At 34.8% G+C, this 26,704-nt stretch overlaps 1 protein-coding gene across 6 annotated transcripts in view; it reads right to left on the bottom strand.

Annotated features, from left to right (window-relative positions):
* Positions 1-1,616: 1,616 nt before the first annotated feature.
* GRIA4 (glutamate ionotropic receptor AMPA type subunit 4) overlaps positions 1,617-26,704 on the bottom strand; it is a 413,780-nt gene continuing 388,692 nt past the window's right edge. For 3 of the 6 annotated variants that reach the window (XM_036902740.2, XM_036902738.2, XM_036902739.2), the window contains exons 15-17: positions 9,029-9,143; positions 6,650-6,784; positions 1,617-2,742 (exon numbers count right to left, since the gene is read on the bottom strand). In XM_036902740.2, coding sequence (XP_036758635.1) covers positions 2,578-2,742; positions 6,650-6,784; positions 9,029-9,143 — 415 coding nt within the window. In that variant the 3' untranslated portion in view covers positions 1,617-2,577. Of the gene's footprint in view, positions 2,743-6,536; positions 6,785-9,028; positions 9,144-15,374; positions 15,490-26,704 lie in introns of all 6 variants that reach the window. The other 3 variants (XM_057491182.1, XM_057491184.1, XM_057491183.1) reach the window with 3 other exon arrangements.

Below are 26,704 nucleotides of genomic sequence, written 5' to 3'. Positions count from 1 at the left end.
ACCAAAACCCTGTTTTGGTTAATTTAATTACCTATGACAAGGAATAACTTCTCATTGGATCAGAAAATCCATCAGGCCACTTTTTTGACTTTTTAGCCATTCCTTCCAGTAATTAGACAACATGATGAAATCAGCCAACCTTCGACCTTCCTTTTGACTCACTATGTATGTAATAGACACTCTAGGGACTGTTGATGAGGAAAGATGTTGCCTTTCTGTGTCCACTTAATTAAATTAATTCAGTTCAATTCATTCATTCATTCAACAAATATTTATTAAGCACCTACAATATGCCAGGCACTGTGCTGGGTGCTGGGGATACAACTGTGAACAAGATAGACACGGTCCCTGCCCTCAAGGAGCTTACAGTCTAGTAGTTATACAGACAAGTACACAGGCAATTACGATGCAGTACGGCAAGTGCTGTGACGGGGAAAAAACATTAGGAGGGCACCTAACTCAGTCTCACAGGTAGGGGGTAAGGGACAGTCATGGAAATCTTCCAAGGACAGGTAAAATTTGAGTACTGAAGGGTGAGTGCAAATTAGGTAAAGCAGAGATGATGAAGAGTGACAGACCTAGGAAATAATAAATACAGTGTCCTGTGTGCTGCGTTTGGAGGTTTATTTGTGGGCTGGAGAGGTTGGGTAGGGGTGAGGAAAGTCATGGAAGAGATAAGTAAGGACCAGATCATAAAGGAGTTCATTTGCTCTGCTCTAGAGCTTAACATTTTTCCTGAGGGAAGTGTCTGTGTGTTATCACATATGCACTTTTTAAGATTGCCTTTACTGCAGCCAAGAGATTGAAAGGGAAATGGGCATCCTGAGAGCTGAAGCAAGGTGGTAAGTCCTTCAGCTTTTCCAGCTTCATCTTCCATGACAGCGCAACCCATGCCCTCCCCAGCCCCTCCTGCCGCACACACTCCTTAAAGAGCTGCTGACGTGCACTCCCTTGGCCACCGCTCGCCCATAGGCTCCTAACACCATCACCACCTATGAAAACTCAGCTTCTCCTTCAAGACCAGACTTGCAAAATCATCCTATCTTGTGCTTTCTGCCAGGATCTCTAAGTATTGTGATGTTTATCTGTAGTATAGTACTTATTTATTATTTCAAATGACGCAAAACTTCTTTTGAGCCATGTTCATTTAATACATACAGGACATAAAATGATTTTTTTTAAAGTAAAAATGGGTATAGTTTTCTTCACAATTTCCAGTTGAAAACAAGGTCTAGTATTTCTTGTCTACCACAAACTATTATTAGTGCCTTCCTTCAAAGGAGTTAAATGGAATAATGGCAATGGAGGGAGAAGCCCGAGAGACACATTATTTTATGCAACAAAATACAGTCAAGTAAAATTTCAACACACAATTACAGGGTATGTCGCTGTGATGACAATGAATCATTCCCCAATTCAAATACTCCATCTTTGACAACTTAGCCTACTAATGAGGCAAATATCTGTGAAAGAAGGTAGCGCAGTACACAAAAACAATAAGGGCTAGTTACATTTTCCAATATGGACCACACTTGACTTCTAAAATCCCTCCTATACTCTTACAATTTCTCAAATAACTTTTGTAATGATAAGAAAAAAACCTTGAGCTCTGTAGATATTGTAAGAACATCTGTTGTTTTATTCTTTTTGGTGGGTACAAAAAGCACGATTTTGTACACAGAACAAGATTATAAATAATACCAATAACATGAGTGACCTGTAGTCTCTTTTGATTCCATACTGCAGACCGATGAGCTTCTGTTCACGATGTCTTCCTTCTGTTTTGCTCCTGGCAGTGAGACGAATGCAATCTGGGGACACCGACTCATGTGGCAGGGTGAAGGTTACAGCAAACAAGGAGATGACCAACAACTTTTATTTAAAAAAGTCTCTAAAGTTTACAGTGATGGCATTTATATCAATTATTGCAATGTATTGTTCCCTAAGATGGTTAGAAAAAAGAATTGTGTTGTCATCTACCGAATTTACATCAGTTAAAAAAGCAAGCAGATTTCAGTATTTGTTTTCTCCCAAGTAAGTGTAAATACTGCCTTTAAATTTTTTCACAGGATTTACATGTTTGTTTATTATTTCCTTATTACCATTTAGTGTGTTGTTTCCTCAGCTGGATAGTCTTCCATTGGCTGTATGGGTGTTCCGGAGATACAGGTTAGCATGTTTATGGACTTCTCCAACATCTGATCCACTGAGGCAAAGACCAAGGCCTTCTGAGCAAGAACTTCACAGTTTCATGCGCTAACTTGCAAGTCTGATTAGTTTAAATCCACTGGAGTGAAATTTGTTGTGTTAATACACCCCTCCCAGCTCCTTCCCCCCACCCACTCCCCGAAAAAAACCTAAATTGTGAGTTTTCCTGATATAAAATCTGAGTTTGGGTTCCCGAGCTGAGCTCATGCACACGTTGCTGCTGCTGACGTCCGGCGCGTTAGGAAGTACTTCCAGCTCTCAGCCGAAGGATCATTTCGTTAAGACCCGCGCTGGGTGTGTCCCTCAGGACTGCGTTTCCATCAGTCACCAACACAGTTTAATTAAGGCACTCAGTTATGTTTTTGGTTATTATGGTAGGTCCGATGCAATGACAGCCAATCCTGAACTCTGTCTGATGGTGGTTCCAGTGTGTACAGCCTTTGGGCAGTCGGGCGTCAAGACTCGGCCGTTTTCACCCACACTCCCAGTGATGGATAATCTGGCTTTGTTTCTTATGGCTTCGGAAAAGGTCAGCTGGGTTGCATGGAAAGGAAACAGAAAGAATGTGGAGTGTTACAATATTACTGTTTCTCCCAACAAAACACGACACAACAAACACCGAAAAATATCAATAATTAGACATCTGCATTTTTTTCCCATATTCTCTTGGTCATATAAAAATTGCTTTTTACAGGAAAGGAAAACTCAGCTGCACTGAAGAACATCCCAGCCTCAAGTTTGTGTTCCTACCTGTTTGAGAACAAATTCTAAAACCATAAACCTAGGTTTTGTTCGGCAAATCCGGGTAGGACACATCTTTTAACTGGTTGCATTCTACACCCTAGTATTTCTAGTTCAGCTTAAAAGCTCCTTTAAGTTTGACAACACTCTGTTTGAATCTTTTTTCTTGTTAGAAAATGTCCTTACAATATTGTGATTACACTCAAAATTGGGATGGATTGTCTAAACAAAATATATATATATATATATATATATATATATATATATACACTGACTATTCATGACAGATATTCCTGTTTTCAGAACACAGATCTATCCATACTTACATTCATTCACACCAGTTAATGACATGACCCAGAACAGAACAGTTAGTGACATAAAGTTCATTCTCTGGAAGCTAAGGCTCATCTTTTAAGAAGCTTTAAGTGTTTGAAGGGGGTGCACTGAAAGGGGCCATGTTTCAATACCTTGTGAGTGGTCATCACTGGGGGACTTCCCAGATTGAGGTTATGGGGTCAGGTCTCTGAAATCCTTGTTAAATTTCTGTTCTCTGTCACGTTAGGTAGCAGATAATAGTATTACTCAGAGGAGAAAAAGGCAGTGCTATTATGTAAGTCTAATACTATTAATTCATTGCCTTTGAATTCTTTGTGGTAGTGAAATATTAATGTTAACTCAGAGGAAAATAAGGCAAATGAGATATTCCTGAAGTTTGTTATGGTTTAGATAATAACCACCTCATAACTCATAATACATCTTGATTCTCTGTTGTGAACTTAAGTTTACCTAATTCTTTAGGAATTCCATATCTATATTTATTCTGCCCTGGAACTTAAATATTAGAATAGTTGTGTATTAAATAATTAAAATTAATCATTGAATTATAAAATGTTATAATGAAAAGGTTTAGAGATCAGGTACTCTGGTAACATCAGAAAGTTTAAGCCAACTTGCTAGTTAATGACATATCTGTGATAAAAACCAAGGTCATTATCATATTTTTGCCTTAGTGAACCATCGCAAAAATTAATACTACCTTTATAATCCCAAACAGGAAAGATTCCATGTACTCTCAAGTAATCTCTCCTATAGATTAATGCAACTGAGGGCATTCATTAATAAATCTTTGACAGCTCTTCATCTTCTTTAAATCTTAGCATCTCAGTTCTTATCATCCTTCTTTCCTATACATACAACACCTATTTCTTCCATAAAATGTCATTTCTCATCATTTTAATGCAAACCCATTGAGGCTGCTCAAACTGGAAAACTTGTTTAAAAATTCACAGATGGTCTGTTTCTGGCTGGATTGTTGTGGCTAATGGCTGTGACCTTCACTGTATGTGGTCCCATGAGGGATGATCACTTTTAGAGTAAATATACTTTTAGAATAAATATACTCTTAAAGTGGTTTACTCTAAGTTTTTAGGTTTTGTTTTTGAGCTTCTGAGACAGTATTTTCTAAATTATTAATCATTTGCATAGTTACGGCCAACTGTGATTTTAAAAGGAAAAAGCCATTTTATATAAGGGAGTATAATAAATATGGAAGCTACTTACTCTTAAGTCTTCTCATAGGTGGAGATCATTTCATTTACCTTGAATGCCATTAAGTCTTGTTAAAAGTCATGGATATGAAGGTTTGCTTTTTATTTGAAATTTACTGTCTTTAAAGTTCAGTCCCAGCTCTAAAGGCAATTCATGTGAAGATCTGCAATACCAGGTTCTGACCCCCAAAACATTATTACATGTAAATTATATGGACATAACCTAGGAATGTATATCTCTTTCAGTAATTTCCCAGATCTTTGTAATGTACTGGCATCCATTAGTGTTTCTTTCTAGAATTTTATATTCTTTTTCTTTGTTTTGTTTTCCTTACCCTTGGACCTTGCTGATGGCTGGAATGCCATGTCAAAGAAAAGTCAGTTTTAATAAACTAGTGAAAAAAAACCGAACAACCTTTTTAAAGACATTTTATAAAATTCACCTCAGAATGAAATAAAAATAACTGGCCCTGAAAACTTGTCAGGTATTGTTTTTCTCAGTTTGGAAAACTCTCCTCAATTCTGTCAATATTAAGATGAAAGCATTCTTATTAGGGCCAAGAGCCCTTGACATCCTAGTTTGTTGTTTTGCTATTAGAAGACATGCTCAAAACATTTGGATCTGAGTGAAATGAGGGTTCTGTTCTTAGTAGTTTTCCACATTTTTGTGGGAAAGAACCACTTTGGGCTTATCTATGTGCAGTTAAATTCAATCATTGATTTCTAGGTTATGGGTAAAAGCAATTAGAGCTTGGTAAAAAGAGATGGCTTTTGTTGTTTGTTTTAAAATACAAGTATTTCAGTAGCTTTTATGTAAATAAATAAATAAATCAAGCATGTTTACCTGCCATAACTGCAGATGTACGCTTAGGAAAACTTTTGTAGGTTTTTGACTTTAGGGTGCCTCAAGCTCTGAATGTCCCTTGTGAATTCAAAGGCTCATTTATCATTGTAATCAGAATGAGCAGCCTGTTCAGTTGGCTGTTATATATAATTTTAGAAAATGGGTTTTGGAGGCCTGATTTTAGGAAGAACAATAACAAATGCTTTCAGATTTTATTATAAAACCACTTTCTGTCATTAGAGGAAAAACACAGTGGTCATTTAGATTCTTGAAAAATTATCTCCAAGTCCTATATTTCACTAACTACTTACAATTTTTTATTGTGACATGATGAGAGGATATAAGTGGGGCTGATCTGGCTTCCTTAAAAGTGATTGAAATTTAAAAAAAAATCCATAATAACTCACTGCAATTTTTATCTTTTACTGCATCCTTCCTACAGAACACATATTTGCTGGTATCTTTGATGGAGAAACTGCTATATTGCCTTAAATGCCTATTCACCTTAGTGATACTGTGTACATAAAATTTGAATTTCATTTAATAAATATGAATGTAGGCAGTGTTCTGATTATCATTACTGCCTAAAGGTCTGGCTCAAGGACTGTTGTCAGATGAACAAACAACAGCGTTTTACCCTTTAGAAATACAGAATGATGGCTAATGTAAAACAGATTAGAAGAGAAACTAAAATTTGTTGAGCACTTACTATGTGCTTGGAGCTTATTTATATATTGTTTGTCAAAAACAAATATATAACAAACAAAAAAAAAATACCAAAAATAGGCATCTAAGATTTGATTATCTGAAACAGGTTTTATGCTTATTTTGTTAGCATGTACCCTAAAATTGGATTGTTCCAGAGAAGATTAGCCTGGTCTGTGTAAAAGGAAACCCATATCTAATTTCCAATTTCTCCCAAATTTGGGGTAGAATATACTGTTTAAATCATGTCATGGAGCAATTCCAGAGTTTTGTTTTGTCTCTCTGACCCTTTCAATGCAGATATCTATTGGCAACATAAAGTTTCAAACAGTACATCTGCAGCCAAAGAAAACCGAACCACTTTGCACTGAAGTTTTAAAAAATATAAAGCTCTAATTAGAAGCAAGCAATACCACCACTGGACAGACAGGTCACAACATTGCATTTACAGGATGCATCATCCACTCACTGTAGTAAGCCCTAAGTCCTACCCCTAAATTTTAATACTTTCGGTTCCATATACGTTGTAACCTTCTCTATAGGTTGCTAAATTCTGGGTATTCTGCGAGGAAGTTGGGTTAAAAGTCTGTGCACTCTTTGCCACCTTCATTCTCTTCGCCTCTGCCCTGGACTTGTAACAGAACTCTATCAGAGCCACGAGCATTGCCAAGCCCAAGCCGCCAACCAGAATGTAGAAGACGCCTGCTACGTTGCTCAGGCTCAAGGCGCTTGTCTTGTCCTGCAGGGAATAAAGACACTTCAGTTAACTGTGGAAATGCCACATCGGGAAGGTAAAAGAACATGTGAAATTCAAACAGCTATTCAAAGTAAATGCTTAATTTAACCTAGGATTATTTACATGTATAAATCACTGACATAGGTTTATGGATTTAGGCATAAAACTTATAGCTCTCGGGAGAAGTAAAATTATGATGATTACCAATAAATTGTATATGATTACATTCAATAAAATCTGTAACATTTTATCATTATTAAATATGCAATGAAAACCACTATACTTGGCCATATATATTTGTATATTTTATATATTTACACAGGGTGGCAGAAGTGGGCTTATTATTGTTAAGTTTGAAAATGATGTGTTCAAAACCCAATTACATGGGAAGGGGACTTCTTTTGGCTTTCCTGCCATTAAAACATACTTTTAATATGTAGATTGTGCTTGAATAAATCTAACTTGGTATTTTCTATTTAAGTAACTAAAGTTTTTTAAGCTAACTGTTTCACATTTTGTTCATCATTACTTTACCAAATGTATCCAAATAATTGCTAGGGTACACATCATTTGTTCTTTCAGTCACATCTGTATGGGAAATCTGGAAAGCATTGCTTTTACGTATTTTGTACTATTTAGGAATGATTATAAATGAATCACATTTAGGTAACTTTTTTAAAGTTAAACTTTTAAAGTTAGCTTTTAAAAATACACAAATTACCATGGTTAATTGAGATATTAATTATATATGGACAAATTTTATAATTATTTTTATTGATTTAAAAACATGTTTCCATTCCCATTTAAAAATTCTTAATCAGTTAACATTTTAGACAGGCTATTCTCCAGAACTTAAGTATGCATATTGTCTCATAATAAATTCAGAAACAGGCAAACATATGATTGGAAGATATTAAAACTCTAACAAGAATTCAGAATGTTTTCATCAATAAAGATGGCATATTATATAATGTTATTTGAAAAAGTAGTTTGGATAGACTACCTGCAGGATGTCCTGTGGCCATTATCTTCCCAACAGTATGTTTTGTGCAAAATGTGATTCAGACACTTAATTTTATTAGGAGACTGTGCTTAATTCAAAAGATGTACTACATACTCTTCCACTTAGCCATGACATCAGCTGATTGGGCCACAAATTTAAGATAAATTCATTAAAAAAAATAAGCACTCAGAAAGTATTTAGGCTTCTCCGCCTTGACATAAGGACACGAGATAACTATTTCATTAATTGGCCAACCTTGTCTCATTCCACTCTGGTTCAAAGGTAGAAAAAGTGATTAAAATGTAGGGATAAGCCCTGAAAGTGATCAATTAACTTTGTCTCTTTCTTAAATTAATTGAGGCTCTCCTATTTAAGCCAGTCACTTGTTTAGTGTCTTAGAATAACAGATACATAAATTTTTCTTTTTAAAAGAAGACACAGAAAAAAAAGAAGATTTCAAATCTCAACTAGAGCTCCCAGGCACTGTCATTATATTCTACTAATTTGTGCAGGTATTTAGATTCATTGATAAATTGTTACATTTTTTTCTTTAGAATGAAAATATAACTGTAACACTATTTTCATTTGTATTCAACATAATCAGGCCTGTAGGTTCCTTCGTTGCTCTAAAAAGAATTCATGAGTAAGAGATCTTAGAACTTGAGGATATTATTCATAAACAGATTTATTACAATAATTTTGATAGAATAGAATTGAAAGTTTTACTCTGTTTATCTGTCAGCACAAAAATATAATAGGGCCTCTTCAAACGAAAGTGGAAATGCTTGGCAATGCAGTGACAAAAGACTGAACCTCAGAATAAGATATATTTAATATTTAAAATCTCCTTTAGCCAGATGACCACTGATCAATTTCCCATTTCCTGTTGTGAGAATACAGCCATTCTTGAAATAGATTTCATGGTCTTTGCCTCCAAAACAAAATCCTAACCAAAAAGCACTACTTTTATTAGTGGTACGTAAGTTTGAGACTAATGTAAGGAATTGTATTATTTTATCTATTTTTGCAGTTAATTTGAGTTTATTTAAAAAGCTTTAAACCTGGGGAGCAGGTTGAAATTTCCTGAAAAGACAGTCCCTTTGGCTGAAATTTATGACATTAGCTTCTAACTTAGGCAGTGTAGCGAGAAATGCTGGGTTTTTACTGTTTCCATATACTTTGGACAAACGCTCCCGTTCACTGCTCTGTTACACAAGGGGAGGCCCCGAGCTGCAGCGACTGACCTTGCTTCCCGAGTCCTTGGCTCCGCATTCACCTTTATCGTACCACCATTTGTTTTTCAGCTTGTCTAAGACGCCTGCCTCACTGAGTTTCAAAACGGCAAGGTTTACAGGAGTTCTTCACGTGGAAAATAACATAAATAACATTATATATGTTATTTTATGTTATTCAAGTAAAACCACATTAGAATCGCATGGCAAAGTGACGGAGCAGAGGCCACAGTAGGTGTTATGTCTTGTACTGCAGGCCCAGGTTTAGAATCAGACATAAAACTGGGGCCTGCTCCGTCGCTTTAGGTAACAGGCACATACTGCTAGGGAGCAGTTTTAAATAAAATGTATGCAATTACTGTGAATCCAAAACTATTGGCCTGGGTTGGGTTTCTGGAGCATTTACAATGTTCTCAACGTCAATGCTGGTGTCATTCAAAATCCAGAGGTTCCTTTTTTCTCCCCTTTCAAAATGAATGGGTGGCTGCAGGTTGACAGACAGACTTATAAAAAAGCTAGATAGGACTGGCTTCATTTCTCATGTGTATTATGGCTCAGCTAGTGGAATTTTACTTTATGCTATGAAAGTATGTCAACAGTGTCCATTATTAAGCTGGCTCCTTAACCACTCTGGTCCGGGCCCTAGTTGAGAGAGGAAGGTGATTCAGGGGTTATTAACAAAGCGTTGCCTCATGCAGAGGAAGGTCTTTATTAAAACAAAAGTATAAACCGTTAAAGCATAAGCCCATGATGATATTTCTTTCAGAATTGCAGTATTTAACCTAAATGGTACCACTGTAATTTTCATCTGTCTTGAGTCTACCATATTAAATAGAGTTTAAGTACAAGGAGAAGTTACCATAATATATACTACAAATTCTTACCAACAAATACATGATAAGTTAGGAGTAACTAAGATTTTTATAAACAAACTCCCTACTGTAAAACCCCATTTTTCTTTTCTACTATTCTTGAGTCTTTTAATACTGAATGTTAAATAAGGAATCTCTAGGAAGAAAAGGGTCAGTCACCACTCAGCATCAATGTTCCTAGGAATCTAAGAATTCTTCTGGTTTTTGTTCCCATCTGTGTATATAAAATGAAGGCTAAGAAAATTGAGGGGAAGCAGCGATTCCTGGTATCTCTTGTAGTGATTGTTTTTGTGGTTGGTTGGTTTTTCTTTCTTTTTGCTTTGATAAACATTCAGAGAGGGACTTGTTCGCATCCCTTCTGACATTTCTAAGCCTGCCATGATCACTTTGTGTGGCTGTATCTCGTAACGCCTCACTTCTAGGAAATGTTGACTGCATTTATAGAAACACAGCATGCACTGATTTGGGTCCCAGGGAATTAATTCCATAAGCCTTTCTACACAACTCGATAAATACATTAATAATGACAGATACCATTTATGCAGCATTTACTATGCACCAGGCACTGTTAAAAGCATTTTACATGTTTAGTTACTTTTATCACCTGCATTTTACAAAGGAGAAAACCAAGGTATAGGGATGTTAACTAGTCATTCACCTAAGAAGTGGCTCAATCAGGATTTGTAATAGTCTGACTTCATAGCTTGTGCAATTAAAAACTAACAACAGAACTCAAGAAATGGAGGTCTGGTTAATTGAGTTTTCTGGCTCCTTTAAACTGAAACCCATTTCCTTTTTGGTTCTGTTGGTTCCAAAAAAAGTTCCAAAAATATGTTTTTCTTTGTTTATATGATTTCCGAATACAATTTAATTTTTGCATCAAAGTTCTACAATCTTATAAGATTGTTCCATTTAAGAAGTGATATGCATTTGTCACATTCCTAGAATATTATATTGTTTTTTGGATTAAAACCTAACATGTCCATGCTTTAACACTTTTTACTAAAAGCTGAGTTTGGGGGTGAGGCAGGGTGAGGATTATGATTAATTCAGGTGCTGAGTTAATTTATCCCTATCTAGTTCTTACTATTTATATACCTCCAACCCATTTATGAAGTGATTATTACAAAACCACATACACCTCAGATTGGCTGGCGAACTATGGACTCCTTGAGAACGGAAGCCGCATCTCTTTCATCTTTGTAAGACAGTTTTTACCAGGGTAACTGACTCAGAGTGGATGCTCTGTAGAGTTGCTGTATTTAAATTATTTTCAATCTAGAACAAGCCTCTTTGTTTAACTGATGCTGTTAAGAGTTTCCAGGTACCCAGGCTAGCTCTCCATAGCCTTTTTAACACCGTGAAGGTACATTGTATTAGCCTATATTGGACTTCTTAATTGGGGTGCACTAGGAGGAGGAGTACTTAGTGCTGAAAAGAGAAGAAAAATGAAAGCACAGTTTGAAGTTACTCCTAGAAGGGAGAGTTGAAGGCAAAACTGTGGATCAGGTGAAGACTACCTATGGCTTACCTCTCTCCCTTCTTAAGGTACTACTCTCCCCACCCCCTGCAGTTTCCCACTGATTCTTTGTCCCTTCTGCTATCCACTCCGGTGGCCTAGCTTTTGAAGGTAACATTCAATTGGAATTTTTAATATATTTATTATTAATAATGGGCAGTTGGTGGAAGTCTGGTGCAGAGCAAGGAATATCCATTACTGGGAGATTCCTTCTCCAAGGTGCAGCTTCCTTGCTGATTTTTGCTTACCAGAGTATTTCTTCCTGCTTATGAATTTCTATTTTCACAACAATCCCTTTATTCTGGCACTGGTTTCCATGGCCGTGGTGAAGGAGAGTAGGCCATTTATAACACAATTTAAAGTCAGGAATGGATTGTATTCTTCAAAGTGCCAAATAAAAAATAGGTATTGTGTGATCTAATACAATTCCTAAAAAACACATTATTTGGTAATTACATTTACAGAAAAGATTTTTATGTGAATATCCACATCTATGAGTGTACTTATTTTCTAAATACATAGAAGGAGAATAAGGTGTAAAACAAATAGAAAATGATTACAGGCATTACCAAAATTTCCAACTGGAACCAGGATTAAGCAAATCACATAAAAATTGGCATAAAATTCTGTGTATGGCTTGTGCTCAGACTAAACCATATCAGATTAATCAAAGAGGAAAATAAGTTTCAGACATTGCAATAGTATTTTTAAATTGGTTCATTATCAATTAATAAATTTCTGGTTATTTTATTCACAAGAAAGAGTATGAATTTCTCACATCCCAATATTAACATTTTTAAAGGAGTGAGTTTTCGAACAAATGAATTTGTCTCCCCCAAATGATGCCTTTCCACTTTATTTCATTTAAGATGTAGGACATTTTCCCCTGTTTCTTAAATTTTTACATTTCATTGTGAAGCTTCTTGGTCGAACACTGCCACGGTCAGAGTCTCATGCTCTGGAGACAGCTATCTGCTGAGTGGGAATGCTCATTATTTTGCAGCCTTGGGTGGTGACCAGAAGCAGCTACAGTGACTCTAAATAGTTCAGCTCTTGATTACATTAGATCATAAGCTCCTTGTGGGGAAGGGCAGTGGTAATTCTCTTTCCCCACAATACTGCCACATGCCACATGCAGAAGCTTAATAATTTGCTGCTGAATGGAAGGCTGGAGATGTCCTCTGTGGTTACAAACCTGTGAGTGACAGGTGGGTCAACTGTCTTCTCAGAGGAACCCATTCATGGATTGTCCAGGTTTCCATTGTTTTCCCCCTTTCTCAGGTGAATCACTGTTGGGAAAGTTAGTTTTGTCCTACCGTTTTGTATTTGAAAATCAGGTAACATTGATTTCAGCTTGCTGGTGCTGAGATGTCTGAATGTACATACATATTTCCCTTACACTGAACCAGCAGCATTTAATCATCTCTTCTGCTTGGGCTTTACACTCAGCGAAGGCTTAAGAGCCTGCTGCATTCTCCAATTCAGCACTTTTCCTCATTTTACCTCTTTTGAGGAAGAATCGCCCAAATGGGAGGGAAGAGTGAAGTTTAAAAAGAAAATCAGTCACCTGATGAAGGTACAAAACAGAATGAGAAAGCACCAACTGCCTCCTGGCAATTTACTTTGATCTAAGTTGGGTCAGGCCACTTAAACATCACCCTTTATTACAAATTTGGAGTAGGGCATTATTAACAATTAAATTGTAACCACCTATTCTACTGGTGATAAATGTTACATCAATATACAATCTACTAGGAAGGTTTTGCAGCATGAAAACAGAATTCCTGAGGGAAAATAGACCATACTGTAATATCATTTGGGGGTAACATTTTATGTTAATTTTTATAACACTTTAGAAAATTACTGTTAAGATTTGAAATAACATTTTAGAATACTATTTTGTAGTTCATGTTGGTGAAAGTAATGTACCATATACCTATGAGAACAAGCAGTTTGATTTTTGAGAACTATAACATTAGATTCATATTCATTTTGTTTGGACAACAAATACTTACTTAGCATTCATTATATACCAAACAATGTGTTGGATACAAACAGATTAGAATCCAACTGAGCTGTCCAATGCCTTAATTTAATTAAAGTAACTTTGTTATATAGATTTTTCCATTTTGTGTACATTTCTGCTCTGCTTGCTTATTGTCTGGGAAGAGTCTTAAATGTACACTAAGACTTCATTATTCATTTTTGTGGAAATTTTTATTTGTTAAACAGTATTGTAGTTCTCATATGTGTGATAAAAATAAATACTTGTAAACAAAATTTTTCTAATAGAATAGAATATCTTGTTTTTTTTTGGTACTAGTAGAGCATATTTTCCTACATTTCTAACTAGCATGGGAAAATAGATTATTACTGTAAACTGGAATACTTTTCTCTGCTTATTTCTCTGCCTATTATTTGTTTATTGATTTATATTTTTATTGGAACTATCAGAACATTCTAGGCAAGTTGGGGCTCCAAAATATAAAGAGTTAATACCCCTTAAGAAAACACTGTTGGTGCCTCCACTAGAGTTATCTTGAAGGGGAACCATCCCAGAGGAACCTCTGAGGACTTCTCTAGATCCTGCCCTCCACACCCCCTTTTATTTCTCTCTCTGTCTGCTCTTTTTCTTCAGGGACCCAAGATTCTTTCTCAGGTTGAGGAGATGGACAATCAGAACTACATCCACACATTCTGTTGTCTCCTCCTATTTCATGCTTCTCTCTCTGGTCAGTATATCCACTTAGCAAAGTTTATCCTTCCTCTTCCTACAATAGGGCTGGTTTTTAGATGGGAATATATTAATGAGCTGCATTTGAAAGTCTTAGATCCGGAGAGAGGGAGGGTTAAGGGCATTGGAAGACGATTAGGTTAGTGACGATCCCTACAGGTACTCCCTAAAAATTGGAGCATCATTCTGTGAGTTTGGTGGCCAGGTGAGAGCATTTATAGCCCATTGAAGAACCTGAAGAAGAGCAGGAAATCTTCTTGCTCTGGGCAAGTCTCTAGATTTTAAAAGAAAGAAGAGCATAATTTAAAAATTTTCAATATTCTTACATATCAAGTGAAGAAGGATTCTGGGACACTAGTTAACAATTTATGTTAATTGTATACCTTCTTTTTCTTTAGAAATCACAAACCCCATTATTTTATGAAACTGGATGCAGTAAAAACATAGCTGGTCATTCGATTGTCGTTTGATAGTTTTGTAGTTTGATCCATTTGTGGAAGGCAAAAAGCATCTGTTTCACATGACTATCCTTGATTTATTACTTAACTTGTTATTTAATGGAAGCCTGAGGATTTTAGGTGGAGAAATGATTTTCTGGTGGGGTACTTTAGACAGCCCAGGTGGAGTCAGGTTATTGCTGTTACTTAAAAACTCTGCAATACCCTCTCAAAAAAAAAAAAAAAGATTCACTGGATGACTTTTAGATTCAGTGACATCAGTTTTGCTCTTCTGTCCATCTGTTAGATCTAGCCACTTATTGAACTAGAAAATTATAGTTTTAAAACTCACTGCTCTAATTCTTTCCTTCATTTAATAAATAATAACAGCGCAAAAAAAAAATTCTGCAGAAGTTCTAGCCATAAAACGGCAAAGTAAACAACACAGACTGACCCTCTCTGTTCTCCTTCCTCTCTTCACTAAATTGCTCCTTCAAAAATTTACATCCCTCCTGCATTCCAAAACTGAGGCTCATAGTACTACCATGTCTGATCCACAACCTCTTCAAAGCCAATGATTTTTTCAGTGACTGTTTTTATTAGGTTTGTTAGTGTGTCTCAAAATTGATAACAGTTGCAAATATTTTTGCTTTGACAGTAATTGCATACTTCAGTTTGTGAAGGGACTTGATTAGCAATTCTGATGATATTCCTATGTCCAAACCGTAAGTCTCCCAGCAGATGCACCTATTACTGTACATACTGTTTACCCGCTTTTGGTGACATTGAGGCTAACCTTGGAGTCACCTCCCCCGCTGCCACATTCTCCTTTGTCGTACCACCATTTGTTTTTCAATTTGTCCAACAGGCCTTGTTCATTCAGTTTTAAAACTGCGAGGTTAACAGCATTTCTTGAAACGATAAAACATATTTTGTAAGAAACTGCACAGCTGTTAAGATGTTAGAAGGAATGAGGACTTAAGCTCTTAAAAGCTTCTCCCAGATGCTAAATAAACCTCTCATTTTACCATCCTGCAGCCCCTTCCACCAGAGTCCAAACCAAAGGCAACTGTAACTAATTTCAAAGTGTATTAAACATGTCATACTTAGTGTTGTTCACTTTCACAGTTCATTTATTGTCAAATAACTGACATCATCAACCAGTTATGTGATTTTTTTTTTTGCAAAACAGTAATAAACTTGAATTACCAGTAATTGAAAAGGAATTGTATCTTAAATTCCTTTGCCTCTAAGAATGTTAATGACCCCAAAGAGACTGAGATGAAAATTCATTCCCAGAAGGAAAAACAATGGCATAAACAAACCGACAAATCAAAACACTAATTTTTATGTACTGGTTTCCTGAAAATAAAGAGTATGGCTTAATTATTGTTCTCTTATTATTTGTGCGTATTTTAGTCTGTTAATTTGTTTAATTTAGTTGGTCTCAGATTCTAGGATTTCCATGTTTGGTTCAGTTTCCTGGGCTGGAAATCACAGGACAGTCAAGAGAAAGGTAGTAACAACTCATAGGGAAACATTCTTGTATTTGAATTTTGGGTTGATTCTTAAAGGCACTGGATGCTTTTTAGAAACTAGGTTCACATAGTCAATTTAACTGTTGAAATTAAGTAATTAAACCTCAGGAAGGCATGCTACAAAAAACTGACTTTGTAAGGAAACATTTACATTCCTTCCATGTTTATCTCTATAGGGGAATAAGGGTACAGATTCTACTTATTCCCCGAGAGGATTAAAAAAAAGATGTGTCAGGGGCTTTTGCCTTCCATGCTTTGTTCCTTCCTTGCTTTCAACTTACGGTTTGTAAATGAGACATTGTTTCTTTTAAGAGGTTTTGCCAGTATTGAATGAAATTTCTGTGAAATCTAGGGAGTGGCTTATATAACTGAGAAGATTTGGGTACAGTTTGTACTATGCTCTTTAATAAATACTGAGTTTGGTGATTACTTAATGCCAAATTATTTAATACCAAACTTATTAATACAAATAAAATAAAACTGAACTCCATATTAATGAGTAGCACTTGAGGACTGATTAGTAAGTGAAATATCATTGTTGACTAATAAAAAGTGTTGCATAGTTCACCACTAATCAGCCTTTATTAACATGTTTATTCTCTTGAAATGTGTTTGTAATATTTCAAGTAAATGATGTTCCCTTTCCAGTGTTGTGATGGTCTGATCCACTTGGAGAGTAAAAATTTCCAATGAGTAAACCATACACTTTGAGAGTATTAACTCTTCTAAGAGTTAGACTGCCATTTACTAAATGCTAATTAATAATTAGTTCCCACATTCCCAAGTAAATGTTACATTAGTGGTGTAAAGCAATTAATATACTTCCTAAAGTGAATAATATCAGGGTGTCAGTTCAATCACCAAAAGGACTAGACTGAAATGTAAGAACGAGGGCGTATTCGTTTAAGAGAGAGACATCTATGTTTTAAAAAATGCTGTTGGGAGAAAGGAGTTATTTTCATTTATTTTGTGTCCACAAGAAACTAGATTTGTCTTTCAATGATTTAAACCTAACTACTAAATTTTTCATTTTGGAGAAATTTATTTTTATAATCCACTTACTTTTAGCCTTAAACATTCATATTTAATTTTTTTAATGCAGTGGTATCCCAATTATATTATAAGTTGGTTTAGACCATTCCTTTCATAAAATTAAAACCATTTCATGAGAGGGTTATTTAACAGGGTTATTAGCCATATCCAAAGACAGTTTCACAGCACAGTAGAAAACAAAAAAAAGCAAAATAAAGGAATGGATAAGGAAAAAAAGCTTTATGTTGAGAAAACTGTTTGGAATAAAGACTTCTACAAAGTTATTCTAAGACATTGTCTTTCTAATACCATCTAATAGGCCATGTAAAAACAGTTTAGTTTCACACTGCTATCTGTATATGTCTGTGTATATATATATATATCTATATTTTGTTAATATAATACACTTCACCAATAGGTAAATCATTGCCCAGTTCACAATTAATTCACATTTTCTTTCCAGAAAGTGATCCCTCTATAAAGTCCACTGAATACTATTACATGTAAAATTTGCTTTTCTTTAATGATGTATAGAAGGCACATTGCAGTTAATTGGGAGATGGTCTTCAGGTATTCAAGATTTCTTTGCACATTAAAGGTTCCTGCTTGATTCAATTGCCTGACTAAAGATGAAATTTTTCATATGATGAGTTTAGGGCTAATGGTCTCCTTAGATTGCTATTTAAACTGCAGCATGAACTACATATTTAAGGACCACTTGAACATCTGTTCTATTTTATGGACTGCATTGCTTTTGCATGTTATTAATAATAAGAATCAAATTACTTAAAAATTTATAAAGTCATTTCACTTATTTTGCTAGAATAGATAAAAAAGTTTTTTTTTTTCCAGTCAAAAAGAAAAAGGAACCCAGAAGTAGTAACTGTAAGCAAGTCTAAGGGAGTCATAAGGAGTCAGGGAGATGAGGGACATAGAGAGCAGATGTGCTGCAGCACATTTTATTATTGCTGTGGAATCCCCTTCATACATTTCAGGCATAGATTTCAAAGTCAGTGTCAGAAACACATACTGATGATAATAAGGGTTAATATTGTCCTGATTAAGCACCAGAGGCACTATAATAGTGATCTGCCAAGAAGGTAAGAGAAGAAAAATATTGTGGGCTATTTCTTACATTAGTTACTCCTTTTATCCACTAGATGCAGCTTTTACAGAATAAACTCACTTGAAATGGATTATTTTCATTTAAAAATCGAAGGAAAGGAAGACACAAGGGAACACATTCTTGCTGGATAAGTAAACTACATTTAACAGTCCTGGTATGCTGACAGTGATCTTTTATAGATTGAAATAGGAATCAGGAAACTTATTTATTTGTCTTTGCTTTTTATGCTTTAGGGGATTCTAGGTTTAAAAAAAACCCTTCTCCAAACAGGTTCTTTTCATAGTAGTGCGGTGATGGGGAACTTAATGCAGGATTTGAATAAAAATGCTCACCTGCTCAAATTCCAGAACCTCCTCAAAACTTCCAATGATTTTTATTCCTAAACTTTCTTTCAATTGAATTCTAGATTATGAAAATTCATACCTCATTGCCCTAGCATCTGGGAACCATTTTTGTTAATGAGAATCTTATTGAAATATCATAAAACAAAAGCTTTAGAACAGGAACTAACAGACCTCAACTTTTTCCATTTATTGATTTTGGGTAAATTAATCTAGTGCAAAGTAACTTTTGTTTGTTAAAAGCATTCTAAATTCAGGTTAAGATATTTAACTCTTACCAGCTACCCTTCCATAAATAATTTATCATTAAATTCTATAGATCTGGGTATGCTTTTATGCTTCTTTATGCCTTACACATTATATTTACCTCTAGACCATATTTCTTATGGCATTATTTTTCTGTTGGTGAGGTTTTAAAGTTTACTTAGGAAAATATGTCTGCCTAAGTACGGAAACTTTTGGAAGTTTAAGTAAACTGTTCTTATGATTTCCTTCATTTGAGAAGATTATTGTAAAAGATTGATATATAAGGCCCAAATCTAGTCATGTCCACACACAGGATACTTAAGGCATATGTAGTTGGTAGAATAAATAATTTGCAATATTGTATTTAGTCTGGTTAAAACAAATTCAGTTCCATTTTACTTAATAGGATGACCATTTATTTCATTGTTGGTGGTGTTATCAATACTGTTTGGACCTAATGCATTATTTTATTTGTCTAAATAAGTGTGTAATGTTGCTAGTGCTTTATTATCCTTACAAGACAAGGTCCATTAGTTATACACGCATGAGAAAGTCTTCTCAGTGTTAGTCTTGTACTCTCTTAACTGGAGTGCTCTCTTCATAGTAAATTCTCTATACAACCTAAATACCAAGTGTTGAAGTATTCAGAATATTTACCTAAAAGTTGCTAGAAATTTTTTTCATAGTCCTCAATAAATAAAAATATATTTAAAAAAAACTTAAAAATTGTGTGAATCAACAAGTAAGAAAATAAGAAAATCCCTTTAAAATCAATAAAGGACATTGGTAGATAATACAAATAATATAATTCAGTTTTACTTGGAATTAAACTAATGTGCCTAAAAACAATGCAAATTTATTATTTTTTTTGCCACTCAAATTGGAAAGATAAAAATAATATTCAGTATAGGCAATGATTAGGATGGGTCCTCATACATTGATTAGAATTGAAAACTGAAAAGAAAAAAATATGGCTTTATACAACACAAGTTTAAAAACAATTCTTAGCCTTGATAATTTTGATAATAATATTAATTGATTAATATTCATATTATTAATAATTCCCCTTTGAGGATAACCCTAAGAAATAAATCAATTTTGACAAAGTAGCATAATAAATCTCATAGTATATTTATATACCAAACATTGGAAGCAATTTACGTGCTCAACAGAAAGGGAGAATTCAGTAGATTTTGGTGCACAATAGTGGTTCTGAAGCTTGATTTGAGTATCAGAACCACTTACTACAAAAACAGATGCTCAGACCTAATGTTGCTGTACCAGATTCTTTTGAACGGCGGGCAGTATGTCTACATTTTTACAAGGCTCCAGAGGTGACAGTGTTATTAACACCAATCATCTATATAACTGAATGTTTTACAATGATTAAAAGTTTTAGTGACAAGAGAAAATGCTTAGAGTATAATGTTGAGTGAAAAAAAGAGACAAATCTGTATACTTACTGTGATCTTAATTTGAGAATAAAATATTATATATATGTATATATTTATACACATATATATTAATGGACGAATATTGGAATGAAATATAACAAAGCTATTTCTGGATGGAGGGATTATGATTGCTTTAGATTGCATTTCGTTCCTCATGTTTCCCCATCTACCCCAAACTTTCTACAGTGAGAAGTGATAGTTTAATAATAAATCGGTAAAAACATAAAATAAAATAAAAATCCTCTTAATTATTTTACAATACCTAAGAGAATGATTTTATGTAAACTAAAATATATATTCTATTTTGGATCAGAAACAATTGAGGGAGAGATAGAATTAGGCATTATTCTTAAGGATCTCAGAAAAACATTCATTGTTCCTGATTATGATGTTTTCTTTGATCCACTTAGTTTTGCTTCTTTAGTCAGAAACTGGAAGACATGTAGTGCATTTGGCTTCTGCAAAGCTTCTACCTTATTTGAGAGGAACAACACGTCAGGCAGCAGTATGAGTAAGTCATCAGTTAGCAGGCCTACCCCAGGAGATAGGATCTGCAGGAAGTTAATGGAACTTCCAGTGGCCTACAGAGATAATTGCTATTTCACACATATTTATACAGACAAGGTGAGTTGTCCCCCTAAGGCTGAATTAAATGAACCTGATTGTGAATGACTTGAGTCCTGGTAAGTGGGCCATTAAAAAAAGTATATACCTCTGTTTTTAGAAAAAGATTCCATGACTGGCAGCTCTGTTCTTCCCCAGACAGGTATTAGAAATCCTAAGAAAAAATACTTTTCGTTTTTTTGGAACTTTAAAAAAATGCAATTAAAAAAGATCTTCCAGCACACCACATACTTAGTGCATCCCTTTTTTGAAATCAAACAAATTCCAGGTTGGAAACTCATTTGATTTAAACTTTGTTATGCAACAGATAAGTAAATGCAAAAATTTTTCCAGGCCCACTCATAAGAAAATGGTAATCTCATGAAAACAAATAACCACTTCCTTATAGACTACTCATTGTGTCACTTAAATGATGGCTACATTGTCAGTGTTGTGACAGGGACTGCAAACATGAAAGTCTGTCCCACATAACAAGATGAGATGGTAGGGAGGAGCAAATATCACATGTGATTTTACTTTTGTGGTTTAATTAATGATGTCCCCCTAAATAAAGGTGATGGAGGAAATTAGTAGAAAAACTGAGAATTTGCAACTCCAGAACTTTCATAAAGTTAATTACTAACTAACTCACTGAGAAAGAGAACTATTTTATCAATTAAGAAAATGTAAGTAAATAAAAACCAATAGGATGTTAAATGATAAGGAGTTTAAGAACTAAGTATGTCTAATCTTAAGAGAAGGCATTTGAGTTTACAGTTCTACCCGTTATCAGCTATTTAGGCCTGGAAGAGTAACTAGTTCTCAGCATTATCAATGCTCCACCGAGTTTCCCATTTAACTTGTAGCTATGTTATTACTTTTCTTCCCAAATTATTCCTTCCAGTAAACAAGCACAAGGCTCTTATTGCTTCACTGGACTTGCGCACTTATTTCCGAAGCCAGAATTTGGGTTAAATTGCTCTACATGTATATGTAAACAATTTTAGAAAATATTTTAAGTTTTCATCCCAGTTCACTTTGCAATGACAAGATTTGCATGATATAACACTATTGATCAATAATTTAATTTAAAAATTGGTAGGGAAGATTTTTTTACAGGAGAAGACAATTTAGACCCAGCATGATTATAAAGAGCATCTGAAAAACCACTTTGAAAATGACAGATATATTGCCTTTGTTGACTGACATCTGCAATTAAGTTCATGTGTAGGATCCTTTGTATTTCTCACTTGGAGGAAGTCAAAGAGAACTGGACAAATTGAGTATATACTGGGTTAAATTCCAGAAACTGTAGCTTAACGTGTGTGCTCTTAGGAATTTGCATGACTAATTCCTATATGAGAACTAGTTCTGAGGAATACCTTAAGTTACCCTTACATGATTCTGTGAAGGAACATAATAATTTTGGAGAGGATGTCTGCAAGCATCCTAGAGCACTAGCTAGAGATTGTGATGAATGAAAAGTTTAATTACAGTTGTCTCTTGAACAACATAGAGGTTTGAACTGTGCGGATCCACTTATACAAAAATTTTTTTCAGTAAATATATTGGAAAACTTTTGGAGATATATGACAATTTGAAAAAACTCTTGCTTTTCTCTAGCTTACTTTATTGTAACAACACCATATATAATACATGCAACATACAAAATAAGTGTTAATTGACTTGTTATATATTATTGGTAAGGCTTCCAGTCAACAGTTGGCTATTACTAGTAAAGTTTTTGGGGAGTCAAAAGTTATATGCAGATTTTCAACTGAGTGGAGGTTGTTCAAAGGTCAACTGTATATTTTTAGTGTTGAATTTTTTAGATGTAATCCTTCATAATATTCATAAATATTTCATGCAGTTTAGTTCCAAGATTTTGTCAATTTTAGGTTACAGCATTTCTATTCCACAGAAATTTTTCACATAGAACTGTCACATAGAATTTTTTATCCTCCTTTGGGCCCTGAACCTCTTGTAGAAGTCCTTGAAAGTTATGGGTAGTTTCTCAGGAAAAATCGGTGAACATATAGAATCACAGAGTGGGATATAGTCATAGACCTTAGAAGAGCCGTCATGAACACAGATTAAAAAAAATCTGTTGTAGATTCTAACACTTATTTTTAAATAAATGACTACTCTCATGTATGTCTATTAAAGAGAAATACAAATATTTCTATGACTGATAATGGCTCTAGAATTTTAAAGGAAAAGGTTTTAAGACTGTAATTTTGCTGGGCAGGAAATTCCAAGGTCCCTGCCTCACTGTGGGGTCATTCTGTAACATTTCATGTGCAGGCATTTTTTAAAGGACTTCATGTTAAAGCCATAAAAATTAAAAATAAAAACTGCCAAAAGACACCTTGTTACCCTTACATGATATTGAGAAAACATTAGTTATTCATATTAAATAATGACAATTTTATTTGTGGTGGCCTTGGGGTGCTATTTGAGATTATATGGGACAAAGTCCTGGCCCCAAGCCACCCTGTTGTTATTATCATTATTTGTGATCAAATCCCATAAAAGAGGGCTTCATTTCAGGATGAGACCATAGCTCCCTGGATTATGAAGTGCTTCAAGTTCTCTCTGAATCTCAATCACTTTTTAAGTTATGATTATTATTATTCTAAAGTAAAATTTCAAAGATACAGGAGCTGGTGGCTTTCACATCGCTGCAGGGGAGATGTTCAGCAGAGCTCAGCTGTTTGTGCAGATGCCTTGCCTGGCCCATGATCTGCTGTGCGGCCTCTGCCACTGTCCCTGGCTTTGTGCTCCTTCATCGCCTAAGCCATGCTCCTTACTCTCTTCACATGATTCCCAGAATCCTCAGCCATCCCGCGGATCACAGTCTTGTTTGCTTTTTTCACCCTTTACTGATTCTTAAGAACTTGCATTAACAGCTTCAAAGAACTAGAATCCTAAGTTTTTGAGTCTAAATGTGGTTTGGAGATTGTCTCCAACCTTCTCCCTTTACAGCTGTGGTCACTGGGGCCTAAGGAAAGTTAGGTGACTTGCTCACCAATCCCAGCCGGGACGCGGGTCTTCTGCCTTCTGGTCCAGTGCTCTTTCCCCCGGTGCTGTGATACCTGTGCTTCAGCCAGTACCCTGTCTTGTGTAGTCAAACTATTTTATTCATCCCTCCTATGGCTGTCTAAGGGAACTTTTCTTTTTCCTGAGACGTTAGTCAGGCTTGGTGGTGGTTATCTGTGATTAAGCTTTGACTCATATATTCTCTGCATTAGTAAGTTGGCAGCCTCTGTCCTCTCTGGCTAACTACTCCTTGAACTGAGATAAAACCTTGAACGTCCTGTCAGCTGAACTGATCCTTCTTAAATACCCAAGAAGGAAGTACAGTAGATAACTTTCTTTAAAAATCAATTCCAATAACTTATGACTTGATTAGAGATGGCCCCATTTATTTTCTCCCAAGGTTAAAATAAGATAGGTCTATTTTGATATATACAATGTTCTTCATGACTTAAATTCTAATCTTTTAGGATAAGTAATCTTAGATACCCAAGAATAGTGTCTTAAGGAGGCTTCAGTATAATGGATTGGAAAACTTTTCACAGAAGGAACAGAAATGCAAAAACAAATAATAACATAACAGCCCAATCACAAAAACTCAATTTCATCTTTGAATTTTCATTTCCCTCCTTTCCTACAGCCAATTACCCATTAAGAACTTTTTTCCTAAAAAGTTTAGAAATTTACATTTTCATTTCTTTTGCATAGGCATCACCTTAGCCAAAGCCTTTATCCCCTGAGATAAGATCCATTGCCTCTCTCTGTCCATTCTCAGCTACCCAGAGTCAGAATAACCTTGCTTCGCTGCATGTTTATAATGCTTTGTCAAAAGCGTGCAGTGACTCATGATTGCCTTCAAGATACTATTCTATTTTAATTTTTATGACATTCAAGCCTTTCTGACATTCAACAACTCAGTTGATATATGCTTCTGGAGTATAATTTCATTATGTTTTATTGAGCAAGACCCTGTGTCAATTCTTCATATTCTCATTGAGTCTTTACTGAATCTACATGGTCAGTACATGGCAAAGGTGGGATTGGAGCCTGGATCTGTCTGACACAGAAGTCCAGGGTCTTCACCACCCTGATATCCCCAATAAATATCCTCTGCTTCCAGCGAAGCTAGTCCCAAAGATGCTTTATGCAGAATTAACTCCAGGTTCATGAAAGAACCTTCACCAGAAATTCCTTTATTCTCTCTTAGCTTCCTAAAGTTCTTACCATTTCCCAGTCATCACTTATTGACTTATTCCCTTATTCATTCAATTACTGTTTGTCAAACTAGTACATCTGAACCTTTTTTTTATGAGGTCTTTCTCCAACACTAGATTGTATTTATCTTCTGCTTCTTTAAATAATCTATTACCTGGAGCACTCACATTTGCTCCTAGTCATACATTACAGTATTTGACATACTTTGACATAATCTAACATAGTTCAGAATGTTATCTCTGTACATTTTTGTCTCCTTCTTGAAGGACAGCAACTGTGACTTATGGTGCTTTATACCATTCCCAGTCCTAATGCAGGGCAAGGAATAATAATAGGCATGCAATAACTACATGTAGAATCAGTATCTTAGTGAGTTAGCTTAAGATGCTACTTCTCAGGCAACCAGTTAAAAATGAAAGAATAGTGTGCTAGACAACAAAAGGGAGATCTTGGACTAAGCAACCTAATGGATTTTGGGAGGACTGATATGGAGTGTTTTAAAACAAAACAAAATAAAATAAAGCAAAATGTTTCAAAACTGTCTATTAAATATTGGCAAGAGAGACATAAAAAATTTCTGACACTAGCTATCTTTATGAATAATGGCAAGTAATTTTGTCCATAAAATAAACAAAATAATCTAAGAAGGTACTTGAGTGAGATAATAATTAATGGATCACCAGTTCAGTTTCTGTAGCTGGACAAGGAAAGAATACTAAACCATAAAGTCAAGTACAAGTTTGTTGTGAGTATCAAGGGAAATCTGATACTTCTAACTAAACTCTAAAATAAATATTCCGGATAATGGTATTTTTATAACTCTGTTTTAATCTGTTAAATTTAGCAAGTAAAATATCATTAAAAAAATTCTTTTGTTACTAAGTTTACTACTTAGAACAGTATGATTTAGCATATTTTAGAAATTAAAAATTTATTATGAACAGATATTAAATGCCAACTCTATGTTTGGTCTAATTTGATTAAGATTTACCATGCCGTATATCTAAATATATATTTAATTCATTAAATTTGTCTTGTTAATATTTAAATACAAATAGTTAAAATTTCCCATCAAATTCTTTCAAGAAGAAAACTAAAGTTTCAATTTTTCTCTTTCATTAAGGCTTCAGGTCCCATGGCATTAGACTAGTATTTGAATATAACTTTAAAATACATACCTTAAAACATCCTTTAATCTTGTTTCATCTACCTGAGTTTTGGCTTGGACTTTGGTGAGGTGGGAGAATAGCACAAATAGTAAAAGGAAATTCAGTGATAAAGATAGGTCTTTTGAAAATAGGGATTATAAGCTAATGGGATATTGAAAGGAAGCTGTCTGAACTTGCCATTCGAAGGAGCTCATAACTAGAAGAGTCTACAGCTTTCTGTTCTCTGAGAAGAGCTGACACCTAAGAATTATATAAAAATCATAAGTTCATGTGTCTTTAAGCTTTTCAATTTATGACATTCTAAGTGAAATAGAAAGCTGCTTATCTTTGAGAACATAATCATATTTCAAAAGAGAAATATATGCA

Source organism: Manis pentadactyla, chromosome 13 (genome assembly GCF_030020395.1).
Source record: "Manis pentadactyla isolate mManPen7 chromosome 13, mManPen7.hap1, whole genome shotgun sequence".
NCBI classification, from domain to species: domain Eukaryota; kingdom Metazoa; phylum Chordata; class Mammalia; order Pholidota; family Manidae; genus Manis; species Manis pentadactyla.
The sequence above is the reverse complement of the archived record's forward strand: the minus strand, read 5'-3'. Positions and strand labels throughout refer to the sequence as shown.